Source organism: Scyliorhinus canicula, chromosome 7 (genome assembly GCF_902713615.1).
Source record: "Scyliorhinus canicula chromosome 7, sScyCan1.1, whole genome shotgun sequence".
NCBI classification, from domain to species: Eukaryota; Metazoa; Chordata; class Chondrichthyes; order Carcharhiniformes; family Scyliorhinidae; genus Scyliorhinus; species Scyliorhinus canicula.
Window position 1 is genome coordinate 126786995 of NC_052152.1, and position 25235 is coordinate 126812229.

At 45.8% G+C, this 25235-nt stretch overlaps 1 protein-coding gene across 1 annotated transcript in view; it reads right to left on the reverse strand.

Annotated features, from left to right (window-relative positions):
• pcif1 (phosphorylated CTD interacting factor 1) overlaps window positions 1–25235 on the reverse strand; it is a 218851-nt gene that overhangs the window by 170693 nt on the left and 22923 nt on the right. Inside the window, 2 exon segments of the mRNA XM_038802885.1 lie at window positions 7025–7149; window positions 19277–19426. Coding sequence (XP_038658813.1) covers window positions 7025–7149; window positions 19277–19426 — 275 coding nt within the window.

The window sequence follows — 25235 nt, forward strand, 5'->3', positions numbered from 1 at the left end:
TAGCCAATCAGTTTGGTCTAGTGGGATGTGTCCCCTGTAATATCTGCAAACTCATGGACATTAGACGACCACATGTGGAGGAAGTGTTGCGAGCTGCAGAAAACTGAGCTCCTGGTTGCAAAGCAGCTGGAGTCACTGTGGCACATCCACGAGGCTGAGAGGTGCGTGGACAGCACATTCAGAGGTGGTCACACCGCAGGTTAGGAGCCTGGAGTCAAAGGGTGATCATTATGGCAGCCCAGGAGAAACCAGACAGGAGTCCCCTGGGGCTCCGCTCACCAATCAGTTTTCTGCTTTGGAAGTTGGTGAAGGTGCTGGTTCCTCAGTAGTCTGAGCTACATTTGTGGCTGTACAGGAGGGGAGGAACAAGGGAAGAACAATAATGATGAGGGATTTGTAAAGGGGACAGACAGATGTTTCGGTGACCGTAGATGTGACTCCAGCATGGTATGTTACCTCCCAGATGTTAGGGTTACTGAGCAACTGCAGACATTCTTCTGGGTGAGGGTGAACCGCCAGAGGTTGTGGCTACACTGGTACCAATGACTTAGGTAGGAAGGGGGATGCGGTCCTGCAATCTGAATTTAGGAAGCTCAGTAGCTAATTAGAAAGCAGGACCTCAAATGTCGTAATCACCAGATTACTCACCTGTGAGCAAGTACAGAAATAGGAGGATAAGGCAGATGAATGTGTTGCTGGAAACACGGTACAGGAGGACTTTAGATTCCTGGGACTGGCTCTGAGGGAGATGGGTCCTTTTCAAGGTGGATGGTTTGCACCTGAACAGAGCTGAGACAGAGTTCCATCCGGGGCGTTTTGCTAGTGCTGTTGGAAGGGCTTTAAACTAACTCGGCAGGGGTTGGAAACCAACAGGAAATATTAGAGAGGAATACCAGGATGCACAAAATACTCAGGGAGACATTAATATAGAAAATAAGTTAACAGATGACGTAATAAGGGGGCAAGTAATGACGTCGGGTCCCTGGCCTGGCACCGAGAGGCAACAGTGTTAACCACTGTGCCACGTTAGTGGGGGAACAGTTAGGAAACAGCGATCATTGTCTCGCAAGGTGTCACGAGCGCACGCACACACACACCTAAGCTGCGTACCTTTCAACATGAGAGTCCGCTTTCTAACTAAGTTGCTGGAATTAGTACCTTCCTGAAATGCATGAAAACCAATGAGAAAGCTCTAAAGTTGTGTGAAGATTGGGTATGGGCATAACTATGGAATATGCTGAGGGCAACAGTTGACAGTATGTGGTTCAACCAGTGCTTTGTTGTAAAACTTAATATGACCTCTAGATTTGTACCCTACATTTAGGACTAATATTCCATTAGTTTTCCAAAAACAGATCACTCAATGAGCCTTCTCTATTTGGTTGACCAAAAGCCAGGGACTCTCAAGAATCGGGCAGCACGGTGGCACAGTGGTTAGAACAGTTGCTTCACAGCTCCAGGATCCCCGGTTCGATTCCTGGCTTGGGTGACTGTGTGGAGTCTGCACGTTCTCCCCGTTTCTGCGTGGGTTTCCTCCAGGTGCTCCAGTTTCCTCCCACAGTCCAAAGACGTGCAGGTTAGGTGGATTGGCCATGCTAAATTTCCCTTAGGTTAGGTGGGGTTACTGGGCTGCTCTTTCAAGAGCTGTTGCAGACTCGATGGGCCAAACGGGCACTGTAAATTCTATGATTCTATGACTTCTACCCCCTCCTATTATAGTCCTCTAGACCAAGGTTTTTCAAAGTACAAGTCACAACCCCAGGTGAGTTGCAGGCAGATATCAGAATTGACACGGACCCATGGGTCGCAGTGTTGCCGAAAGAAGAATTTCTTCTCGCTGCGTCCATCAGTCGCTAACGGTATTTAAAATAAGAACCGCTGCATAATCAGCCGTGTAGTCTTCCGCCCACGAGCTTCTCCACTATTGAGGATGGGGAGATTTGTGGACCCTTCTCCTCTGGTTAGTTACTCAATTATCCACCACTATTCATGCCTAGATGTGGCAGGATTGCAAAGTTTTGATCTGATCCACTGGTTGTGGGATTGCTTTGCCCCATCACATGCTGCTTCCACTGCTTAGCATGCACATAGTCACGGTAGGCAAATCACTTTTAGGTACACATGTTGCTGCTCCTGTACTCCTCATTGAAACTGGGTGGATCCTCTGACTTAATGGTAATGCTTGTGTGAGGGATATGCAGGGCCATGAGATTACAGGCTGTGGTTAAATATACAATTCTGACAGTGGCCCACAGTGCCTTATCGGTTTGGAATCTAAAAAATAAAAATACCGTGGATGCTGAAAATCTGAAATAAGCACAAAGTTCTAGAAATACTCAGCAGGGAAATTCTGTGGAAAGAGAAACAGAGTTAACATTTCAGGTCGCGACCATAAGTCCGAGTCCATCCCATTTCACATAGTGGTAGCACTACACAATACAATGGACAGTATCCTCAATGTGAAGACGGGACTGTCTCCACAAGGACTGTGTAGTGGTCACTTCTACAAACATCATGGACAAATGCACCTGCGACAGGTAGATTAGTTCCCTTACCACCCACCACAGGTCCAGTCTGGCAGATACGTTCTTTAGGACTCGGCCAACTTGGTCAGTAATGGTGCTATGAAGCTACTCGTGATGGATATTGAACTCCCCCAACCAAAGTACATTCTCTGTCCTTGCTACCCTCTGTGCATCTTCCAAGCAGTGTTTGACCTGGAGTACTGATTTATCAGCTGAGGGAAGGAGATAGGTGGGAATCAGCAAGAGGTTTCCATGCCCATTTTTAAACTGATGTCATGAGACTTCACAGGGTCTAGAGTTAATTTTCTGGGCTGTCAGGGACATTCCACCCTGACTGTATAACCAGCATCACCACCTCTGACGGGACAGGACAGATCCAGGGTTGGAGATAGGAGAGATTGGGACATTATACTGTCCAATTCTTTAAGTATGACTATGTCAGGTTGTTGCTCAACTCGTCTAATGGGACAGTGTTACCAATACGGCACTGTAGCACAGTAGTTAGCACTGCTGCTTCACAGCACCAGGGACCTGGGTTCGATTCCCGGCTTGGGGCACTGCCTGTGTGGAGTCTGCACGTTCTCCCAGTATCTGCATGGGTTTCCGCCGGGTAATCTGGTTTCCTCCTGCAGTCCAAAGATGTGGTTAGGTGGATTGGCCATGCTAAATTGCCCTTAGGGTCCAAAAAGGTTAGCTGGGGTTACTGGGTTACAGGGATAGGGAGGAGGTGTGGGCTTAAGTAGGGTGCTCTTTCCAAGGATTGATGCGGACTCGGTGGGCCAAAAGGCCTCTTTCTGCGCTGTAAATTCTATGATTCTATAAGTAAAGATAGTCTTTCTACCATCTTCTCCTTCTCAATTGTAAATTCCTTGAGCGTACCAGTTACTCCTCTCTCACTTCAGCCTGGGTAGCACCATCTTACTTCGTAAAGACAAATGCAAAGCACTCGTTTAGTACCTGCGCTATTTCACTTGCCTCCACATGCAAGTTCCCTTTTTTAAAGATCCCTAATCAGCCTTACTCTTTCTTTACCACACTTTCAGATGGTTTCACGGGTCGGCGCAACATCAAGGGCCGAAGGGCCCATACTGCACTGTAATGTTCTATGTTTCGTTATTTAAAGGCTTATAAAAGTCCTTGGGATTCCCTTTTAATCTAGCTACCAGTCTCTCTTCCTGCTCTCTCACCTTACTCATTTGTTTTTTTCACTTCCATTCTGGTCCTTCTATATTCAGTCTGATTCTCCATTGTACTTTCCACCCAACATCTTTTATATGCATGCTTCTTCCTTTTCATCTTCACCGCTATCTCTATCATCAAGGGTGCTCTGGATTTATTTGACCTACCCTTTCCCTTCAAGAGAATATGACTTGACATTGTCTGCAAGGTGGTCATTGTTCAGCCACCATCTTTTCTGCCAACATCCAATTCCAGCTCACTCAACTCTGATGCATTCGCACCCCATCGAAGTTGGCTTTCCCCCAATTAATTTTCCATGGTCAACCTAACCCATAATATCTAATAATTTGTAATCTAATAATTTGTAATTTGTCATATATAAAATATGAAAACTCAATAAAAAACATTTATAAAAAAAACCTAACCCATAATAGTTACTGTTCCTAAAAGCTGGTCCACTGATCGTTGATCCACTTGACTCAACTCATTGCCCAGAACCAGGTCCAACAGTACCTCTCATTGGACCAGAAAATGATCCTGAACACACTCCAGGAACTCTCACCCTTCTTGTCCCTTTGCATGATTCCTATCCAAGTCTATATTCGGATAATTGTCCCCCATTATAATTACTGTTGCATGTGGTGAATTGGTACGTCAGCATAAGGTTTAATTCTTAAGCCAAATAGTTTTCATCGGACTCACCGCATAATCAATATACCAATGGAATACTTAGAACTTAGAACAGTACAGCACAGAACAGGCCCTTCGGCCCTCGATGTTGTGCCGAGCAATGATCACCCTACTCAAGCTAACGTATCCACCCTATACCAGTAACCCAACAACCCCCCCATTAACCTTATTTTTTTAGGACACTAAGGGCAATTTCGCATGGCCAATCCACCTAACCCGCACATCTTTGGACTGTGGGAGGAAACCGGAGCACCCGGGAGGAAACCCACGCACACACGGGGAGGACGTGCAGACTCCGCACAGACAGTGACCCAGCCGGGAATCGAACCTGGGACCCTGGAGCTGTGAAGCATTTATGCTAACCACCATGCTACCGTGCTGCCCCTAATACTATCATCAGTGTCTTTATTATTAGCTGTATTTTGTTACTATAATGATACAGAATATACAGTTAAACCAACTCCTTGAGAAACCAGTAGCAACGTTGGAAATCAAAGGCTATTCCAAAGAAATAGTTAAAAGATTTACAACTCCTGGATATGCATTGTTGCAAATATCAAGCTAACCAGTCAAGATGAATTGACCAAAGCCAACTTCATCAGTGAGGCACAGGCTTCATATCTATCCCAATTCCATTGATATAATAATCTATCTGAACACAGGTGAGAAACAAAATACTAATTTCCAGATACTGAATTGTATGTTGGAAGGATGCTCCGAATGGAGAGCATCTGTGATGTCCGTGAAAGCTCACAGCTATTCTGTAATATCAGCCCCATCGCATTATTCACTCTGTAAGATACCAATATTAATAACCAATATTTTTTTTTTAAAAAGACTTAAATTTATATCGCGCATTGCATGAGCACCTGGCTTGAGCAGCCATTCATCCAGTTCTATACAGTCTGGTTTTCAAGTAGTCTGTCCTCTGTCCAGTAACCAATTTGAACCAACCAACTTATTCCATGTTAATTTTTAGCATCAAGCCCCCAGGGAAGCATTTAAAATCAAACTCATTGGTCCTGCCTGTGTCTGCTAAAACCTGGTCCACTCAAAAATGCGATCAGGCATATTGATGCATGCTTGCTTTTGTTGCCCTCATGCTATGCTGCTTATGCATAATGTAGACAGGGCCACACTGATGCACACTTTCAAATAACTGACACAAGGAGACAACAGCCTGATAAAACTCTCCGCTGTCTGTGACTGTCTCCAATTCCCAACCCAGTTAGTGCTGTTCATAAAATGGAACATTCCTGCCTGGCGATTGTCGCATGACAATCGGCAAGCAGGAATGCTCCCTTCCAGTTGGGGAACACTTCAAGCAGTCAAGGGCATTCAGCCTCTGATCTTCAGTAAACATTCTCCAAGGCAGCCTTCAGGACGCGCAACGCAGAATCGCCGAGCAGAAATTTATAGCCAAGTTCCGCACACGAGTACGGCCTGAACCGGGACCTTGGATTCATGTTGCATTACATTCAGCCCCCACCATCTGGCCTGGGTTTGCAAAATCCTACCAACTGTCCTGGTTTGAGACAATTCACACCTCTTTAACCTGGGATTACCCCTCTCTCTGGATCAATAAAGACTTAATTACCTGCAAATGCTCACATTCAAAGTATTGTTTTGCATCTTTGACTTTGTCTATATATATGTTTCTGGAACCTACCTCCTCATTCACCTGATGAAGGAGCAGTGCTCCGAAAACTAGTGATTTGAAACAAACCTGTTGGATTTTAACCTGGTGTTGCACTTCTTACTGTGCTCACCCCAGCATCTCCACATCGACATTTTTACACAGTGCCTGACTCAAAGCATCATCTGAGTTTTCTTTTAAAAACATGCTTCAGTCCATACAAGGCTCATTATAAGATAAAAATGTACAAGTTACCAAGTTTAGCTTGCTGTAAAACACTTGTTCATTATGCATGATATTCTCACTCATTTGAGTGAAAGATTCAAATCAATAGTTACTTTTAATTTATGACAATAAACATCAGCAAATGCATCACACATATACGGTATATTTTAGGACAGTCAGTGACCATCCTAACTGGATGCTTCAAAGCGCTTCCCAGTCAGTGAAATTGTTTTGAAATGAGGAAATGCAGTAGCTAATTTACACAAAGCAAACTTCCACAGGGCAGGCAGCAATGTGATAATGGCTAGATAATCTGTTTGTGCTGTTGATTGGAAGATCAATATTGACCAGGACACATAGCGTAACTCCCCTGCTCTTCTTCAAAATAGTGCCATGGGATTTGTTACATTTACCCAAGCAGCCAGGTGGAGCCTCATTTTAATTTCTCATCCAAACGCTGCACTTCCATAAGTGAAACACTGCCTCAGTACTGTAGTGAAGTGTTAACCTTGATGTTTATACCCAAGCCCTAGAATGGGACTTGAACCTGGAACCTTGTGACTCCCAGTTTTTACAAATGCCTGGGAGATGGTTTTCTGACACACACAGCTAGAGAATGTGTCTGATCCCACACTCACTGAAAATAGAATACTTTGTGCATTAGCACTACCCATTGTAGATAGTTTGAAGCAACGCAAGAAGAGATAATTAGTTTGACTGACAGATTCAAAACCTGCACGGTACAGTTAGAGCAAGTTCGGTTACTCACAATGATGTCATGCTGTCCAAAAACAGGCATCTCCCAGAGAGATTGGTTGGTGAACTTGTTGAAGTAATATGGCCTGTTTTCCCTCCTACTCCAACACTTTGACCATCCTGCCTGAACCAGCTCATCTGAAAATAATCACAACAAAACTCTGCTTTGGTTTAAATAAATTTAACAGAGACATGCACATTCTGTCAGTGACACATGAACATCACCAGATGGCAGTCTGGTGATATTGGTCTTAATCACAACTGTCAGAATTGAGGCACAGCAACATGGCTCTAATAGGTTAGTTGTTTTGAGGGAATGAGACTCATCTCCCCACTAGAAGACTGATAACCCAGTAGTCAATAATTCAGAATAAACAGAACAGACTAAAAGATTCTATCACCGGTGGTAGACTTAAAAGTCCCCTTTAGCCCATGTTGCTCCAGCATCTCATGAAGGAACATTTTACTGAAGTAAAATGTGAGAGTAGTTTAGTGTTTTGTTTTTCCCCAGGGGTGTTTGCAAGTGCTATTGAGGAGGGTTTAAACTAATGTGGCAGGGGGATGGGAACCGATGCAGGAAGTCGGAGGGAAGTATGCTACCGTGGGCAGCACGGTAGCATAGTGGTTAGCATCAATGCTTCACAGCTCCAGGGTCCCAGGTTCGGTTCCCGGCTGGGTCACTGTCTGTGCGGAGTCTGCACGTCCTCCCCGTGTGTGCGTGTGTTTCCTCTGGGTGCTCCGGTTTCCTCCCACAGTCCAAAGATGTGCGGGTTAGGTGGATTGGCCATGCTAAATTGCCCGTAGTGTCCTAAAAAGTAAGGTTAAGGGGGAGTTGTTGGGTTACAGGTATAGGGTGGATATGTGAGTTTGAGTAGGATGATCATTGCTCGGCACAACATCGAGGGCCGAAGGGCCTGTTCTGTGCTGTACTGTTCTAAAAAAACAGGGGTCAGAAACAAAAAGCAGTAAGGGGGAAAAGTGTACGGCAGAGAAGCCATAGTCAAAAATCAAAAAGGGCCACAGTACAGGGTACAGTGACTGAGGAGTGTGTGAAAAGGGAGGTGGTCAATGCAGGATTGAGGGTGTTGTACCTAAATGCACACAGTATATGGAACAAGTTAAATGAGCTTGTTGCGCACATTTAAATTGGCCAGTATGATGTTGTCGGCATCACAGAGACATGGTTGCAAGGGGATCAGGCCTGGGATCTAAATATACAAGGATATGTGTCCTACTGAAAGGACAGGCAGAATGGCAATGGGGACGGGGTTGCATTGTTGGTAAGGAATGAAGTTAAATCGATAGCAAGGAGCGATATAGGATCAGAAGGCATAGAATCACTGTGGGTAGAGTTGAGGAATCGCAAAGGTAAAAAGACCCTGATGGGAGTTATGTACAGGTCCCCTAGCAGTAGTCAGGATGTGGGGCAAAAAATAAATTGGGAGATAGAAAAGGCATGCAAAAAAGGCAATATCACAATAATCATGGAGGACTTCAATATGCAGGGAGACTGGGAAAATCAGGTTGGTTGCGGAGCCCAAGAAAAGGAATTTGTGGAAGTTTGTAAGAGATTGTTTTTTCGAACAGCTTGTGATAGAGCATACAGAGGGAACTGGCTGCTTCCCATTAACCCATCCTTAGCAGATATACAGCAACTCAAATATCCCTCTTAAACCTGCACTTAAGAACCTACCAGCACTGACACCTTGCTGATTATGTCTCGGCAGCCAGCAATTCATCAAAACCAATTCCAACTCCCCAACATACTTTTTGCAATTGGTCTTAAAACACACTGACACCATTTCCAAACATTTCCTCAGATCTTCCAACAGCCTTTGATAATTTGGTTTTAAACAGTACACACATAGAATTTACAGTGCAGGAGGCCATTTGGCCCATTCAGTCTGCACCAGAAAGATCAACCCACCTACGCCCACACCTTCACCCTATCCCCCATAACCCAGTAACCCCACCTAACTTTTTTTTGAACACTATGGGCAATTTAGTATCGCCAATCCACCTAATCTGCACATCTTTGGGTGGTGGGGGTGAAACCCATGCAGACATGGGGAGAACGTGTAAACTCCACACGGACAGTGACCCAGGGCCAGGATTCGCACCCGGGTCCTCAGCGCTGTAGCCCCAATGATAACCACTGCGCCATGTTGCCTTTTTTTCCTTTTACTCTGTCCTTTCTGTGGCTCTGTTCCAATTACGGCAATCAGTGAATTTGCCCTTCTTTCTATGTGATCTATGTCCTAATGCTTAGAGTCGCCAGGTATCAAATGATACCACCACAAGTTTCAACCAGCTATCGATCAAAGAGCCAAACACCAGTTAGTTAGTTCAAGGGTACTTTATTTACACACAATTAGGCATGCAACATAAACACTACTAGTTAACTACACCTATCGACTAAGACAACCTGTACTTAACTTCGGACACCCGGCTTAGGCCAGAGAAACAGTGGCCGCTGTCCGATTCTGGATCTATCGAGTCCGAAGGAGTAACTGCTGCTCAGCTAGGCTCATCCGTCTGGTAGCGAGCATTGAACTTGTACTTGCTTCTGGTGTTGCTGCACTTGGAGATCATAGATCATAGAATTTACAGTGCAGAAGGAGGCCATTCGGCTCATCGAGTGGCCGTGACCGGGGTACCAGGTCAAAGAGAGGACAAACATGTGGCGAATTCTTCTTCTTATACTTGAGAGTTTTTGTGCTTTTTTGGGTGGTCCTTCGGTTTGGGCCTTACTAATTGGGTGATCCCTGATCACGCCGTTCAATTCCCTAACCAATAAGTGGGGGGGATTTGGATGGCTGTGCGTGTCCCAAGTGGTCACTGACCTCGTTGTTTGCGTTTCCCTTGAACAGGGAGTGGCGCTGAAATGTCTGGGACTGTACAGGTTGCTCGAATACCAGTCCTTTGTTTTGGTGAAGATGGGCTATCAAATGCTAATCAGCCCCATTAAAATGCTAATTGGTCGGAGTTTCGATACCATCTGGACTTCTTGCTGACAAATATGCATTTCAGGCTGCGCCTGTCTGAGTCTTGACTTGTCCATTTTACCCGCTAGGCTTTGCGAGTTTCTCTGTACCTAGTTGGAAGTGGCCATTCCAGATGGCGACACTCCGTCCTCTTGATTCTCAACGCGAAGCGTAAAAGGATCACAATACTGGGTCTTCTCTGAAATGCCGGGTACCCTCAGTCAAGGACAGGTTCCACCGTACTCTGTCCTATGGGTCAAAAACATTTACCTAAATTTCCCTAATACAACACATATCTAAAAATTCCTAAGGGGCCATTTAACATTCAATAAAAAAAGGGAACCTCTAACTGTCTCTAACTAGACTACACTCCTGCTGCTATTTAACAATCAAAGAACTTATCTTACAAGACAAAAATCCGATTGCAGCATCACATTTCTTCCTATCACTAACATTCACATACACAGACAAATAAGTTTATTAACAAAAACAACAACCGCGGAATTTATTGAAGAGGAAGGTTCAGAAAGGGGGCTCTAAAGGTGTATACTGGAGGGCAGGAGGCTCTCCTCCTCCATTTCTGCAATCTAATTGTCTATGTGTGGTGTAGTGTCCGGGCTGGGGGTGTTGTGTTGGGTAGTGGTGTTCGGGCCCTGTGTGGTGAGGGAGGTGGAGGTAGGTAACGCGTGCAACTGTACTATTCCAGTGACGATCATAATGCCGATCATCAGGGTGTCTTCATCTTGTTCAGGCTTTTCTCCGTCGTTGAGTATCTTTGTATCTTTCTAGGGGAACAAGCACAGGGTCTGTTATAATCTTGTTGTTTAATATCTCGTTTGTCTGTTTCTCCTTAACATCAATTTCCCATTAGAATCGTCACCATATGTAATTCCCTCTTTTTTTTTTAAGCCAACCATTTGCGGAGGCAAGACATCCGTAAAAAAAATTCTGTCACAGTGCAAGCACTCTCGCAGCCTGTGTTCTTTGGGCTGAGTGAGCGGACAACTTCTCAGTCCTCTGCAAACTTGTTTTCCAACCAAGTGATTCTGACACGTAAATAGTATGTGGGGGAAAGCAACCGAAGGGTTGCCGGAAAGGGGCAAAAGTTGTGGCAAAATGCATTCTTTAAACCACAGGACTGAAAAAGAACAGCAAAAGAGTTTCGAAAACAAATATCCGAATGGGGTGGTGCGTATGATCCGCGGCAGGGCAAGAATGGGTGGAATCCCCGGGTAGGGCAGTGATGAGTGCCGTTGTTCCACTACCCGAGCTTGGCTGACCAAATGTATAGGGTGTCCTCAGGCAGGGCGGGGATAAGTGCCGTTACTCCACTACCCGAGTGACCTTCCAAGAGCGGTAAGAATTTGTAAATATATGGGCTCCAGACAAACTTGTTTCTTTAACTGCCGTGTGGCGTCAGAAGAGTAGTTATGACTGTATCAAGAAAGCGTCCGTGAGGACGACACACAAAATCGTACAAGAGAACACGAACAACATTTAAACACAAACTAAACATAAAAGCGGGCAGGTTCCATCAGAGTATAGGACATTGTAAATCTCAATCGGTTCCTGACTCTATCATCTGGACACCTCAAGGTTCCATTCCAAAAAGATGTTCAAAGGGGTTACCATGGTGAGAGTCAGCCTCGGAGTTGGCACCATAGCCCGGGTGCCAAACCCGTTCATGGAGTTTGCGGGCCAACGTGGCGTGTGCCGATGTGGGGTCCATTTCATCATTCCTGGTCAGACGACAGGAATTATCATGGTGTCAGTGTTTCATATTCAGTAGGGAGGTTGCCAGGGGGCTGTCGTTATCGTCGGGTGGCGGATCAGGTTCCGGTGTGGGAAAATGAATCGTTTCAAAGAGGCTGATCGTATCGTGGTCGTGTTCTCTGGGCCTGTAGTGACTGGGGCCTGGGTTGTGGGACCTTTGTTCCTGTCTCTCAGGGGCTTCAGTTGTGCTGCTGCTGTCGCTAGCAGCCGAATCAAGCGTCAGGGTGAAATTTGATTCTGGGGGCGTGGTCAAGGTCGTGCCTGTGGACGTGCTGCTGGGCGAGGGGGAAATTGGATTGTCAATGGGCAGGTCCTCATTGTCTGCCATCGCCAATGGTGGTGTGAGTGGCTACACTGCGTTCCGTAAACCTTCAGCTGATTTATATGGAACCATCCTGATTTTCTGTTAAACTGAGAGGCTTACTTTGTCCGAGATTGAATAGGGTCCTGCAAATTAAAGGAGAGGAATGAGCTGGAGTTGTACAAGGTCATCATTACTTGCTGTCCGACTGTATACTGTCGGGTGTACTGTCTTATCAAAGCAGGCCTTGCTCTGCTTTCGTTTAGCGCCTAGTCGAACAGCTGCAGCGAGCTGTCCTGCTTTAATATTTTCTACTATGTGCTGAACTGCTTTCTCATGGGTCAGGGCAGTGATTGCGGGGCTGGCCAAATCAAGTCCAAATAAGTACTCGGCTGGTTTAGCACAGGGCTAAATCGCAGGCTTTGAAAGCAGACCAAAGCACGCCAGCAGCACGGTTCAATTCCCAGCCTCCCCGAACAGGCGCGAGAATGTGGCGACTAGGGGCTTTTCACAGTAACTTCATTGAAGCCTACTTGTGACAATAAGCAATTTTCATTTCATTTCATGGGTCATCCGGTCATGAGGGTATGGGGGGTATATCCTGTTGAGCTCAACACTGTGTTCCTAATAAACATCAGTGCGAATGGGAGCACTGTGTCCCATGTCGTGTTGTGCTGTTGCATCACTTTTCTAAGTGTGGCCTTTAGTGTCTGATTCATGCGCTTCACAATGCTGCTGGACTGCAGGTGATAGGCAATGTGGAACTTTTGTTTAATCCGAAATATCGTCATCACATTTTGCATGGCCCTGCCTGTAAAGTGGGAACCTTGGTCCGACTCAATACCACGGGGTAGTCCCCATCTCGTAAAACTTTGCTCGGTTAAGATCTTTGCCGTGCCTGTATTTGTTCTCGAGGGGAAAGCTTTGACCCATTTCGTAAATGTGTCGATTACCACTAACACATATTTGTATCCATTTCTGCAGGGGGACCAATATAATCTAATTGAAGGTTTGTCCATGGGCCATTTACAGGACGGGTGTGTCGTAGCTGGGCTTTTTTCACGTCCCTATCGGGGTTGTTTTGTGCACAAATCAAGCAGTTTTCGACATAATGAGATGCATCGGTTTTCAAATCAGGCGACCAGCCGAGGGGTCTGAGATTGGCACGGGTGGATTCAATCCCTTGGTGTCCATGTCCGTCATGGAACTTACAAATTATCTCATTCCTGTCCTGGGTGGGGACTACATAAATTCTATCTTATAAAACAATTCCCCCATTGATCGTTAAAGAAGTCCTAAACTTTTCGTAGGGAGCTGGGAAGTTACCTTTTAAAATTTCCCTCAATGTCTCGTCTTCCTTCTGTGCTTGGGCTAAGTCTTGGATGTTGGTCTGTGAGACCTGAACTGCGTGTACTGGGGCACTCTCGATGGGGGGGTTTTCCAAAAGTGGCCATGTCGTGAGCCTGCCTTCGCTAGGGCGTCAGCTTTCACGTTACCAGGTGGGGAGGAACGATGGTGACTTCTTAATTTGACTATGCCATATATCCTGCCTTTAGCTTTCTGAAGGATATGTTTGAGCAGTGGGGCTGAGGGTAGAGGTTTTCCATCGGGGGAAATAAATCCACAGCGGTAGGGATTCTGTTAGGCTGTTGCAGATGTACAAACTGTATGAATATATGTCTGCAGGGGTCGGGAACGAATAGGGGCTGCTAACTCGGCTGCCTGCAAACCTAAGTGTCCAGGCAACTTTAAAGCTATCACTTCTAAGGCGTGTCCTCTACATAAATCCCACACCCTGTTATCCTTTTTCCATCATTAACTGTGGAGGAGCCATCTACGTAAATTCTCAGTGCTTTGTCTGTGTGCTGGGTCGTCTGTTGTTGAATGCCTGTCTTCTTTGGTACCGACTTGGGAACAAAGGGGCCTGTGCTGTGCTTGGGGGCTATGATCTCGCATTCATGTGGGGTTCCTGCATAGTGGAAATTATCAGCCAGAAACGTGTGCGTTTTTGTCCGTTTTACACTAATGTTGCATCCTTGTAGGAGTTGGGTCCATCGCGCTGCTCGAATTTGGCTTACTGTGCCGTCCTTTAGTCTGCCGCCCAATAAAAGCTGGGTCGAGGTGTGCTCGGTCAAAATGGTTACTGGGTTGAGGCCGGTTATGTACGAGAAGTACTGTACCGCCCAGAAAACTACTAACAGGTGCCTTTCGCAGGCTGAAAATCCCTGTTCCACTGGATCGAAGACTCGTGAGGCATAGGCTACGGATCCTAGACGATTGTGCCTTTCTCGCAGGAGTACGGCCGAAAGGATTCAGTCGGTGGTAGCTACCTCTATCGCGTACGGGGAGTGTGGATCTGGGGCTTGCAGAGTGGGGGCTGTGCTCAGGGTGCGTTTCAACGCATCCACAGCATCCGTATGCTGTGGAAGCCATTTCCATGGGGCCTGTTTCTTTAGGAGCTCAGAAAGTGGGACTGCTTTTGTGGCAAAACCGTCTATGTGGTTTCTACAATATCAAAACAGTCCTAAAAATGGCCGGAGTGCTGTAATGTTTTGGGGCAAGGGCAATTTGACAATGGAATCTATGCGTGTGTGTTCTATTTCACGCTTCCCATGCGTGATGACCGTACCCAAGTATGTGACTTTTTCCTGAAGGATTTGGGCTTTCTTAGGGTTAATTTTGCATCCAAGTAGTTCTAATAATTCTGAAAGAAGCGAAATGTGCTCTTCCTTGGTGTCTGTCTGTCGGAGCTAGTCATCCACATACTGAACAAGGCATTCTGGCAGGAAAATTTAGATAAGCCGTTTGCCAATTGTCTGTGAAAGATGGAGGGGGAGTTGCGGAGGCCTTGTGGAAGGCAAGTCCACGTGTGCTGCTGTCCCTGGAAAGTGAACGCAAATTTATACTGGCATGCTTTGTCCAGTGGTATGGACCAAAAGCCATTGCTGATATCCAATACTGTGAAAACTTTTGACTGGAGTCCCTGTCTCAACATGGTCTCGGGACTCGTGGCAACAGTGGAGGCTGCTAATGGGGTCACTTTGTTCAATTCTCTGTAGTCGATGGTCAGTTGCCTTGATCCATCAGGTTTTCTTCCTTGCCAAATCGGGGCATCATTCGTCGATGCTATGGGTCGAATCACTGCTTGATTCAATAAACTTTGCATTACCTTGGCTATCTCTCCCTCGGCTTGCTGGGAGAAGCCGTACTGTTTCTGGGGCTTGGGATCGGGACCTGTAATGTTTACTACTCCTGGGATTTTGCCGCAGTCGTGCTTGCACTTTATGTCTTTTCAAGACTTCTCTAACCGCTTTGTCTGTGGTAATCGTTTGTAGATCAAACCAGTACTCTCCTATTGAGATGATTCTATGGGTATAATCTCCTACTGTGAGTGTGGCGGAGGCTCACGCTGCTCTAGCCATTTTCCATATACATCGGTCGACCGGGTCGAATAAAAGGTTGTGTGCACTCATGAAATCTATGCCTCGGATGTGTTCTGCTGCCTCAGTTAAATCTACTAAAACGACCGAGTGTTTTGTTTTAATATTACTGAGCTGTACGTCCACAGGGGCTGTGATGTGTCCCTGCTGGAGGTGATCTGTAAAGCCACCAAGGGTAATAGTGTCCGTAGTTGGCCATATCTCTCTCTGGTATATTGTGGAGGAGTTTAATGTGGTTCGGGACCCTCCCGTGTCCCAAAGGAACTCTACGGGGTGTCCCCAGACTGTGCCTGCAACTACCGGTCTTCCAGACTTATGTTAAAGGATAAGCAGTCCCAAGTTGGGGGGCCCGAACACCGGCAATCATGGCCGAATTATCTGCTCGACTGCTAACACTGCGGATGTCTGGCGGGGGGGGGGGGGGGGGCATTGCATTCTCGGGCAAAATGTCCCTCGTGTCCACAATTATAACATTTGCGTGTTATAACACTTGGGGTGTGGCGCTGTACCTCTGCCTTCATTTATCCATGCGGGGTCTTGGTGTGCCCTTACTGGATTCATTGTGCCGTCTACTCTCTTTTGCTCTGTCTTTTTCTGTACAGACTGTTCCCAAGCTCTGGACAATCATTTCAGAACCCACACTACATTGTGTGCTGGGTCTGAGGGGTTGTAACTGGCACATGCCTTCTGTCCTGCCTGTGGCATGGGATACTAACGTACAGGTCCATTTGGACGTATTGTCTACTGATAAATGGGCGTGGGCTAACTCACCAAATACAGCAGTAAAATGGATCCAGAGGCATCCAGCAAACGCTGTTGGATGCGCCCCCTTTTTCTGCCAGCACCGGTTGAGTCCTTCTAACGGATCTCCTCTGTTATATCCTATGGCATTTAAAATGGCTGTTTTCATTTCTTGGAGGCTAACTCCTCCTACATTTTGTGGGTTGGGAAGGGCTGAACTAACTGACGGGTCTAGTCTCATCACTATGAGCTTTACCTCTTCCGGCTCGTCTGAACCGTACACGAGGGTCTGTTGCTTCACTAGCTCAAAAAAGTAGTGTGGGTCTGATGTGGGGTGGTAAGTCTCTATCTTCTTGCGGGCATCTCTTAACTGGGTGATAGTTAAGGGGTAGTATTCACGAAATCGGGTTGGCTTTCCGTGGTGACCCTGCGCTGCGTGATAATGGGGTTCATTGGGTTGGGTGCTGCCTGTGCAGTCGTTGGTGCGGATGCTTTTCTTTTCGGGGCCTGGGGGGCTCTATTCTGATTCTCCGTCTCACTTACGTACCGTTGGGCCATTTCACTGGGTTCCTGCCAATTGGGGCCGTCTTCCTGAACTATCTGTGGGCCAAAGGTGTCTCTAAACCCATTTTGAACAGATAGCAGGGATTGCAACGTTGCAATTTGCTGCCTGCATTCGGCATGATCCACCGAACTCTGCCTCTGTTCCGTGGTAGAACTGTGGAGTGCTCGGAGGGCTGCCTTCAAATCATCGCACCGTTTCCTTAACTGTTGTATCTGGTTCTCAGTCTCTTCTCTTACCATTGCAGTACGTTGTGTGTCCTGATAGGCTTTATCGTACTGAATTTGGAAGCTGCTAAGGTGGGCGAGACAGGATTGATGTGCCCTCTTGTCATCATCCATTTCCTTGTACTTTGCCGCTAATTGCTCCGGAGCTGCACATTTAATCTCTCGCTTTCACCAATATCTCCCTCTCTTCTCTCCATCTCCTCAAGCTGTCTAGAGCGTCTTCACTACCTCCTCTGTGCCTCGCAATTGTGCCAGACAGGACACGATTGCCATTGGCTTACAAACCTTAGTCAAACTCTTTGTATGGATCTCGGTCAGGCTGTCACACCAAGTCTGTCCTATGCTGCCAGGACCGGTCTCATTTGCGCAAAATTCCGACAATAGGGGCCATCCTTTCCCCTTCAGGTATCTCCTAATCTCTTCTTCCCATACGGGATGCTGTTCTGATCTATTGGTCGCTGCGACCTCGGGCTCTTGTGGATGCATAAGGCGTTCCATTGCCTTCATGTTCATCCCTACAATTACTTCTGTCTACCGGAAATTTGGAACAAGGGGGGAAAAGCGGTGGCTCAAACTATTTTCTGGTTTACGTAACTCCCAAAAGTTTCACGCAACAAAATCTGTCCAGTTTACCTTATATCCCTTTGTTAGTACGCAGGCAAATTACACACTTCCGAATTCTGGAGGTTTGATCGATACTGGTTTCGCTTGTGGTTTCTTTTACTTTGCCAATTTGGATTCTAATTTAAATGCTTTTCTGCGTTCTCTCGAGTGACACAGTCACTTCTGGGTCGAGTCCAGTCAGATGTCGCCAATAACTGTTGCCTTTTTTCCTTTTACTCTGTCCTTTCTGTGGCTCTGTTTCAATTATGGCAATCAGTGAATTTGCCCTTTTTTCTATGTTACCTATGTCCTAATGCTTAGAGTCGCCAGGTATCAAATGATACCACCACAAGTTTCAACCGGCTATCAATCAAAGAGCCGAACACCAGTTAGTTAGTTCAAGGTCAATGGTACTTTATTTACACACAATTAGTCATGCAACATAAACACTACTAGTTAACTACACCTATCGACTAAGACAACCTGTACTTAACTTCGGGCACCCGGCTTAGGCCAGAGAAACAGTGGGCGCTGTTCGATTCTGGATCTATCGAGTCTGAAGGAGTAACTGCTGCTCAGCTAGGCTCATCCGTCTGGTAGCGAGCGTTGAACTTGTACTTGCTTCTGGTGTTGCTGCACTTGGAGATGGCCATGACCGGGGTACCAGGTCCAAGAGAGGACAAACATATGGCGAACTCTTCTTCTTATACTTGGGGGTTTCCGTGCTCTTTTGGGTGGTCCTTCGGTTTGGGCCCTACTAATTGGGTGATCCCTGACCACTCCGTTCGATTCCTAACCAATAAGTGGGCAGGGATCTGGACGGCTGGGCGTGTCCCAAGCGGTCACTGACCCTGTTGTTTGCTTTTCCCTTGAGCAAGAAGTGGTGCCGAAATGTCTGGGACTGTACCAGTCCTTTGTTTTGGTGAAGATGTGCCATCAAATGTTAATCGGGCCCCATTAAAATGCTAATTGGTCAGAGTTTCGATACTGTCTGGACTTCTTGCTTGCAAATATGCATTTCAGGCTCTGAGCCTGCCCGGGTCTTGGCTTGACCATTTTACCTGCTAGGCTTTGCGAGTTTCTCCGTACCTAGTTGTAAGTGGTCATCCCAGATGGCTACAGGCACATGCCACCCTCGTTTTTCATACAAATTATTAGTTAATTACAACCAGCAAACTGCTATCACATAAGTTGGGGACAGATATAAAAGTATTAAATAACTGTAGACAAATGCCAAAAATTACTAAACCTGCCAGTTCCTGTGCTTCCTACATGTGAATAGAGAAGTTACAGTTTACGTAGTAACTATGCCCAAATATATAATTGGTTAGCTAGCTCCACCCTCATACTAGAGAAAAATAGGGTGGATGGTCTGAAATAAAAACAGAAAATGCTGTAAATACTCAACAGTCAAGCATCTGTGGAGAGTGAAAGAGAGTTAATGTTTCAGGTCAATGATCATTTCATCAGAATCTCTATCCTATGTTGCATCCAAATTTGTTACAAATCTACAAATGGATGCGTATCCACAGAACAATTGTAAGGAGGTGTATCAACCAGTGAACATATGGATGGATCAGAGCTACAACAGAAAAATAGCAGAATCAAGAATTAATGAGGGGCCCAGTTCTCACCTGGCAGATCCTGTGCCACTGGTTTTATAGGCTTTGGTGATGACGGCGGGCCCTTGTTAGCTGTCTCTGCTGACTGGACAATAACTGTTGGGTCCGCTTGCAGACCGCTGTGGTTTTCACTTGCCATTTCTTTTGCATCTGTCCTGCAAACTAAAAAAGGGCAAAAATAAAAGTCAATCCACATCATACATTGCTCAAAGCAGCCAATTATCATCCTATTTGACTTGGAATTTGATTGAACCATTTTTATGTTTGTAAAATCTATTAAATCCGAAGACAATCAAGCTGATCAAACATTCATTCTGTGTAATCTAAAAGATGCAAATGTCCAACACTTGATGACACAGGCTTTACATCCTACAACCGACTGACAATACTATTAAGATTGTACACAGCTTGGTAGCTGTGAAGAAAATTGAAAGGATCTCCTAATGGTTGTGCATGCATCCTACCAACGGACATCCAGTGGCATGATGTAGGTGGAAGGCGTGCACGAGGTGACGCCAGCTAGGGTACCGTTTTCCTTTTTGCTTAGTTTAAGGGGGGCATTTCTATTTAAAAACCCACATGTTTAATGGGATAAGGTACCTACAAAGGTGGAACGGTTAGAAGACCCAGGGGGAACTGAGTCAGAGGCTGGGGCGGCACGTGGCAGTGGTTAGCAGTGCTGCCTACGGCGCTGGGGACCCGGGTTCGAATCCAGGCCCTGGGTCACTGTCCATGTGGAGTTTGCTCATTCTCCTCATTTCTATGTGGGTTTCACTCCCACAACCCAAAGATGTGCAGGTCAGGTGGATTGGCCATGCTAAATTGCCTCTTAATTGGAAAAAATAATTGGGTACACTAAATTTAAAAAAGAAAAAGATACCGAGTCAGAGGCCTTTTTGGGGTTCATCGGTGCAATAAAATGCAACTTCAGCCAAATTACCAATGGCTTGAGATGATTACTAGCGACAGAATATGCCAAACACAGGCAGGTTGTGGAAGAGGTCTTGGCTCCCATTTGTTTGGAATTGGGAGAGGGCCAATGAGACCGTAAAAGCACAGACGAGACAAGGCATGGAGGTGGCCCTGTCAAGTCATAGTGGGCGGCACGTCAGCATAGTGGTTAGCACTGTTGCTTCACAGCACCAGGGTCCCAGGTTTGATTCCCGACTTGGATCACTGTCTGTGCGGAGTCTGCAAGTTCTCCTCGTGTCTGTGTGGGTTTCCTCCGGGTGCTCCGGTTTCCTCCCAGAAGTCCCTAAAGACGTGCTGTTAGGTGAATTGGACATTCTGAATTGTCCCTATGTGTACCAGAACAGGCGCTGAAATGTGCCGACTAGGGGCTTTTTACAGTAACTTCATTGCAGTATTAATGTAAGCCTACCTGTGACAATAAAGATTATTATTAGCGACCAGATTGCCTCTCTGGAAGCAGAGATGTTTCTGATGGCCAATCTGAATAAAGCGAAGATTGTTCCAGGAGGCAAAATATCCAAATTGCGGGGCTGCCAGAGGGGATGGGAGGTCCAACTCCCACAGAGTATTTTGCCAAGATGTTTGGGAAGATGGTGGGGGAGGGTAGACTCACGTCCCTTCCCGAGCTGGACCAAACCCACTGGACGCTTTGCCACAAGCCTCAAACCGACGCACCACCTTGAGCAGTATGTGAAGATTCACATCTTCCACAAAAAAGAACAGGTCCTGAGGTGGGCAAGGGAATATCACGACTACAAATGGGAAGCCACGACATGAAGGGGGAGTGGAGCTGGCAAAGAAGTGGACGGTGTTCAACAAGGCCAAAGCTGCCCTGTATAAAGCCACATCATGGCCCTGTATAAAAGCAGAGTCCCGTTTGGGGTGGTGTACCTGGCGCGGCAAAGAGTGACTTGGGAAGGAAGAGATTATTTTTATTTGCACCAAGGAAGATGGATTCCTTTGTAAACAAGCATGGCTGGGCATGGTGTGATTGAACTTTCTCGATATTGGGGATGGGCATGTTGATGTATGGAATTGTTGATGTTAATGCTTTGAATTCTGGCTACTTTCCGCTGAATAGGGGCAGGGATGTCCATTGTCTCCGCTCCTGTTTGCTCGGGCAATAGAACTGCTTGCCATAACGCTGAGATTATCCAATAATCGGAGGGGGATAAATTGGGGAGGCGTGGAGCCCAGGGTGTCCTTGTACCTGGATGATCTGCTTCTTTATATTACTGACCCAGTATCCATTATGGATGAGATAATGAAGCTGCTTGGGAGCTTTGATTCCTTCTCTGGGTATAAGTCGAATTTCAATAAGAGCAAATACTTCCCAGTTAACCCCCCCCCCCCCCCCCCCCCCCCCCCCCAAGGAGGGGAGCCTATCTGGGATGTTACCTTTTTGCCTCGTCAGATCAAGCTTTCATTATCTGGGAATGCAGGTGGTCCAAAATTGGGCCTCGTTATAACAAATTAAATTATACTATAACAGTAATTATATCAGCACTGGGCCCACTGTTATTTATTATTTATATTAATGATTTGGATGAGAATTTAGCAGGCATGGTTAGTAAGTGGACAGTGAAGATGGTTATCTAGGATTGCAACGGGATCTTGATCAATTGGCCAGTGGGCCGATGAATGGCAGATGGAGTTTAATTTAGATAAACGTGAGGTGATGCATTTTGGTAGGTCGTTTCGGGGCAGGACCTACTCAGTTAATGGTAGGGTGCTGGGGAGAGTAATAAAACAAAGTTCTAGGATTACAGGTTCATAGCTCCTTGAAAGTTGAGTCACAGGTGGACAGGGTGGTGAAGAAGGCATTTGGAATGCTTGGCTTCATTGGTCAGAACATTCAGGAATTGGGATATCTTGTTAAAGTTGTATACGCCATTATTAGTAAGGCCACACTTGGAATACTGTATACGGTTCTGGTCACCCTATTATTGAAAGGATAACTTGAATTAAACTAGAAAAAGTGCAGAAAATATTTACTAGGCTGCTACCGAGACTTGATGGTTTGAGTTATAAAGAGAGGCTGAATAGAATTTGACTTTTTTCCCTAGAGCGTGGGAGGCTTAGGGTTGATCTTCTAGTGGTTTATAAAATAATGAATGGCATTGATAAAACAGACAGTCAACATCTTTCCCCAAAGGTAGGGGAGTCTAAAACTAGAGGCATAGGTTTGAGGGGAGAGGGGAGAAATACAAAAGGGTCCAGAGGGGCAATTTTTTCCACAGAGGGTGGTGTATCTGGAACAAGTAGCCAGAGGCAGCAATAGGGGCGGGTATAATTTTGTCTTTTAAAAATCATTTAGACAGTTATATGGGAAAGATGGGTATAGAGGGATATGGGCCAAATGCGTGCAAATGGGATTAGTGGCAAAAACTGGGCGGCATGAACAAGTTGGGCCGAAGGGCCTGTTTTCATGCTGTAAACCTCTATGACTAGTCTGGTTAATGGGGTCAAATCCGACTTACAAAAGTGAGATAACCTCCCCCTGTCCTTGATCGGCAGGTTTCAGACTATTAAGATAAATGTGCTCCTGAGACTTTTATGTCTTTTTCAATGTCTCCCCACTTTCTCCCCAAGTCCTTCTTTATCAAAATTAATAAATTAGTATCCTAATTTATTTGGGCAGGTAAGGTCCCAAGGGTACATAGGGCTTTTCTCCAGAGAGAGATAGACATCAGGAGAGTTTAACCAAATTTATTATTTTACTATTGGGCAGCCAATATTCAGAAGGTACTGGGGTGGTTTAGTGATCCGGGTTTCATACGAGGGCAAATGGAGAGTTCCTGTAAGGGTTTTAGCCTTGGTGCATTAGTAACAGCATTGCTGCCATTCCCTACAGCAAGATTTTCCTAGAATCCGGTAATGGTGTCCACCCTGAGAATCTGTTCCATGTATTTGTTGGCCTCTAATCTGCAATAATCACCTTTCTTTTGCCAGCAGGTTTGGACTCTACGTTTTGGTCATGGGCGAGGAAGAGGTTGGAGACAGATTCGTGGAGAGACAGTTTGTCAGTTTTGAGGAGCTGTCAAAGAAGTTTCAACTTTCTGGTTTCAATCTGTCAGATACTTTCAGATTCATGATTTTCCGCCCAAGGCTTTTCCGACTTTCCCCTTGGCACCACCCTCCTCCCGGAGGAGGATTTGGTCTTTGGCCAGGTCTGGTGAGGGATTAGTTTGTGCATATACAGCCAGATCCTATCAGTGGAGTTGGCTCCGTTGAATGAGGTAAAGGCAAAATGGGAAAGTGCCTATTCTGGACGATGAGGTATTGAGCAAGGCCCTTCATGGGGTCAACGTCCTTACATGCTCTGATCCAATTCAAGTGGTGCACAGGAGAGGGTAGGTGTGCTGTGCTCAGGGGCCGGCTAACCACACTGATATGTCCTGCTCTTGTCCCAAGTTAGGAAGCTTTTTGGTCTCTTTCTTCAGCACCATGTCAGAGATACTTAATGTCGAACTGAAGCCATATCCACTGGTTGCCAATTTCAAGGTATCAGACTTACCGGTGCTGCAGACAGGGGATAAGACAGATGTCCTCACCTTTCCCTCGTTAATTCTGCTTGGGTGGAGGTCTCCTACTTTGCTCAGTGCCTCGGCTTGGTTGGGTGACCCCATGTCGTTCTTACATTTGGAGAACGTAAAGTACATCATTAGGGGCTCGGTAGAAGGGTTTTACTCAAGATGCTCTTTGAAAGAGCACCCTACCCAAGCCCACACCTCCACCCGATCCCCACAACCCAGTAACCCCACCCAACACAAAGGGCAATTTTGGACACTAAGGGCAATTTAGCATGGCCAATCCACCTAACCTACACATCTTTGGACTGTGAGCGGAAACTGAACCACCCAGAGAAAACCCACGCACAAACGGGGAGAACGTGCAGACTCCACACAGGCAGTGACCCAAGCCGGGAATCGAACCTGGGACTCTGGAGCTGTGAAGCAATTGTGCTAACCACTATGCTACCGTGCTGCCCCGCAATGTTCTTTGTCACTGTAACTTGAATTATTTTGTTTCTAATTAAAATTTTTCAATAAATTTTTTTTCTTTTTAAAAGTGCACTGATCCTTCCATGACTAAGGAATGTAAAATAGGCCTCACGGCTGCTAATCCATTCTTTAAACTAGTAACAATCTGGTTGTTGGGATAAAGTGCGAAAGAATGATTGTTGCAAATGTGAACATTTAGAGGTAGATGCTTTCATTAAATATACCTGTCCTTTAATTTTGTGCAGGTGTCAAAATTCCTCATAAGTGTTCAGTGATGGCTTCAAGAATAATTTGTATTAAATGTGAAGGGACTGTGTTGCAAATGGAATTCTTCCAGAGAGGCTGCGTTTAAAGAAAGAGACTTTTGATGCTGGGAAGAGATCAATTTTGAGTCACTGATCAACAAGAACAACTTGCATTTATATAGCCCTTTTAATGCAGCGAACTTCCCACTGCACTTCACAAGTCAGCAATCAAAATTGGAAGGAGGTAGTTTCTTAGGAGCAATAAAAAGGAGAGAGAGCCTGATATCAAAATGCTCCAACTAAGTTTCTCCTGGAGAGAGGTGTCAGATTGACACTTTAATGGACTTACATGCTGTATGAGAAAATTGCTTGGTCTGCTTTCTATACCTCTGGTATTATTGCTCAGATAATCCTAATGCAGGTTGTAAAATCATTGTTAAATAAACACTATAGTTATCTTAACCCTGATGGCAACTCTGATTCTATATTTGAGAGACATAAACAGAAAGCCTATTAGGCAGTTTCCTGCAACTAACGGTCATTAGACCATTAATCTGGGAATGGTTTCCTTTGTATGAGGGTTAGCTCAAACTTTTTTTTTTCTATTCTTTCATGAGATATGGGCATCACTGACTGGGTCAGCATTTATAGTCCATCCCCAATAGCCCTCGAGGCGGTGGTGAACCACCTTCTGGAACTGTTGCAGTCCATGTGGTGTCGGTGTTTGGGAGGGAATTCCAGGATTTTGAC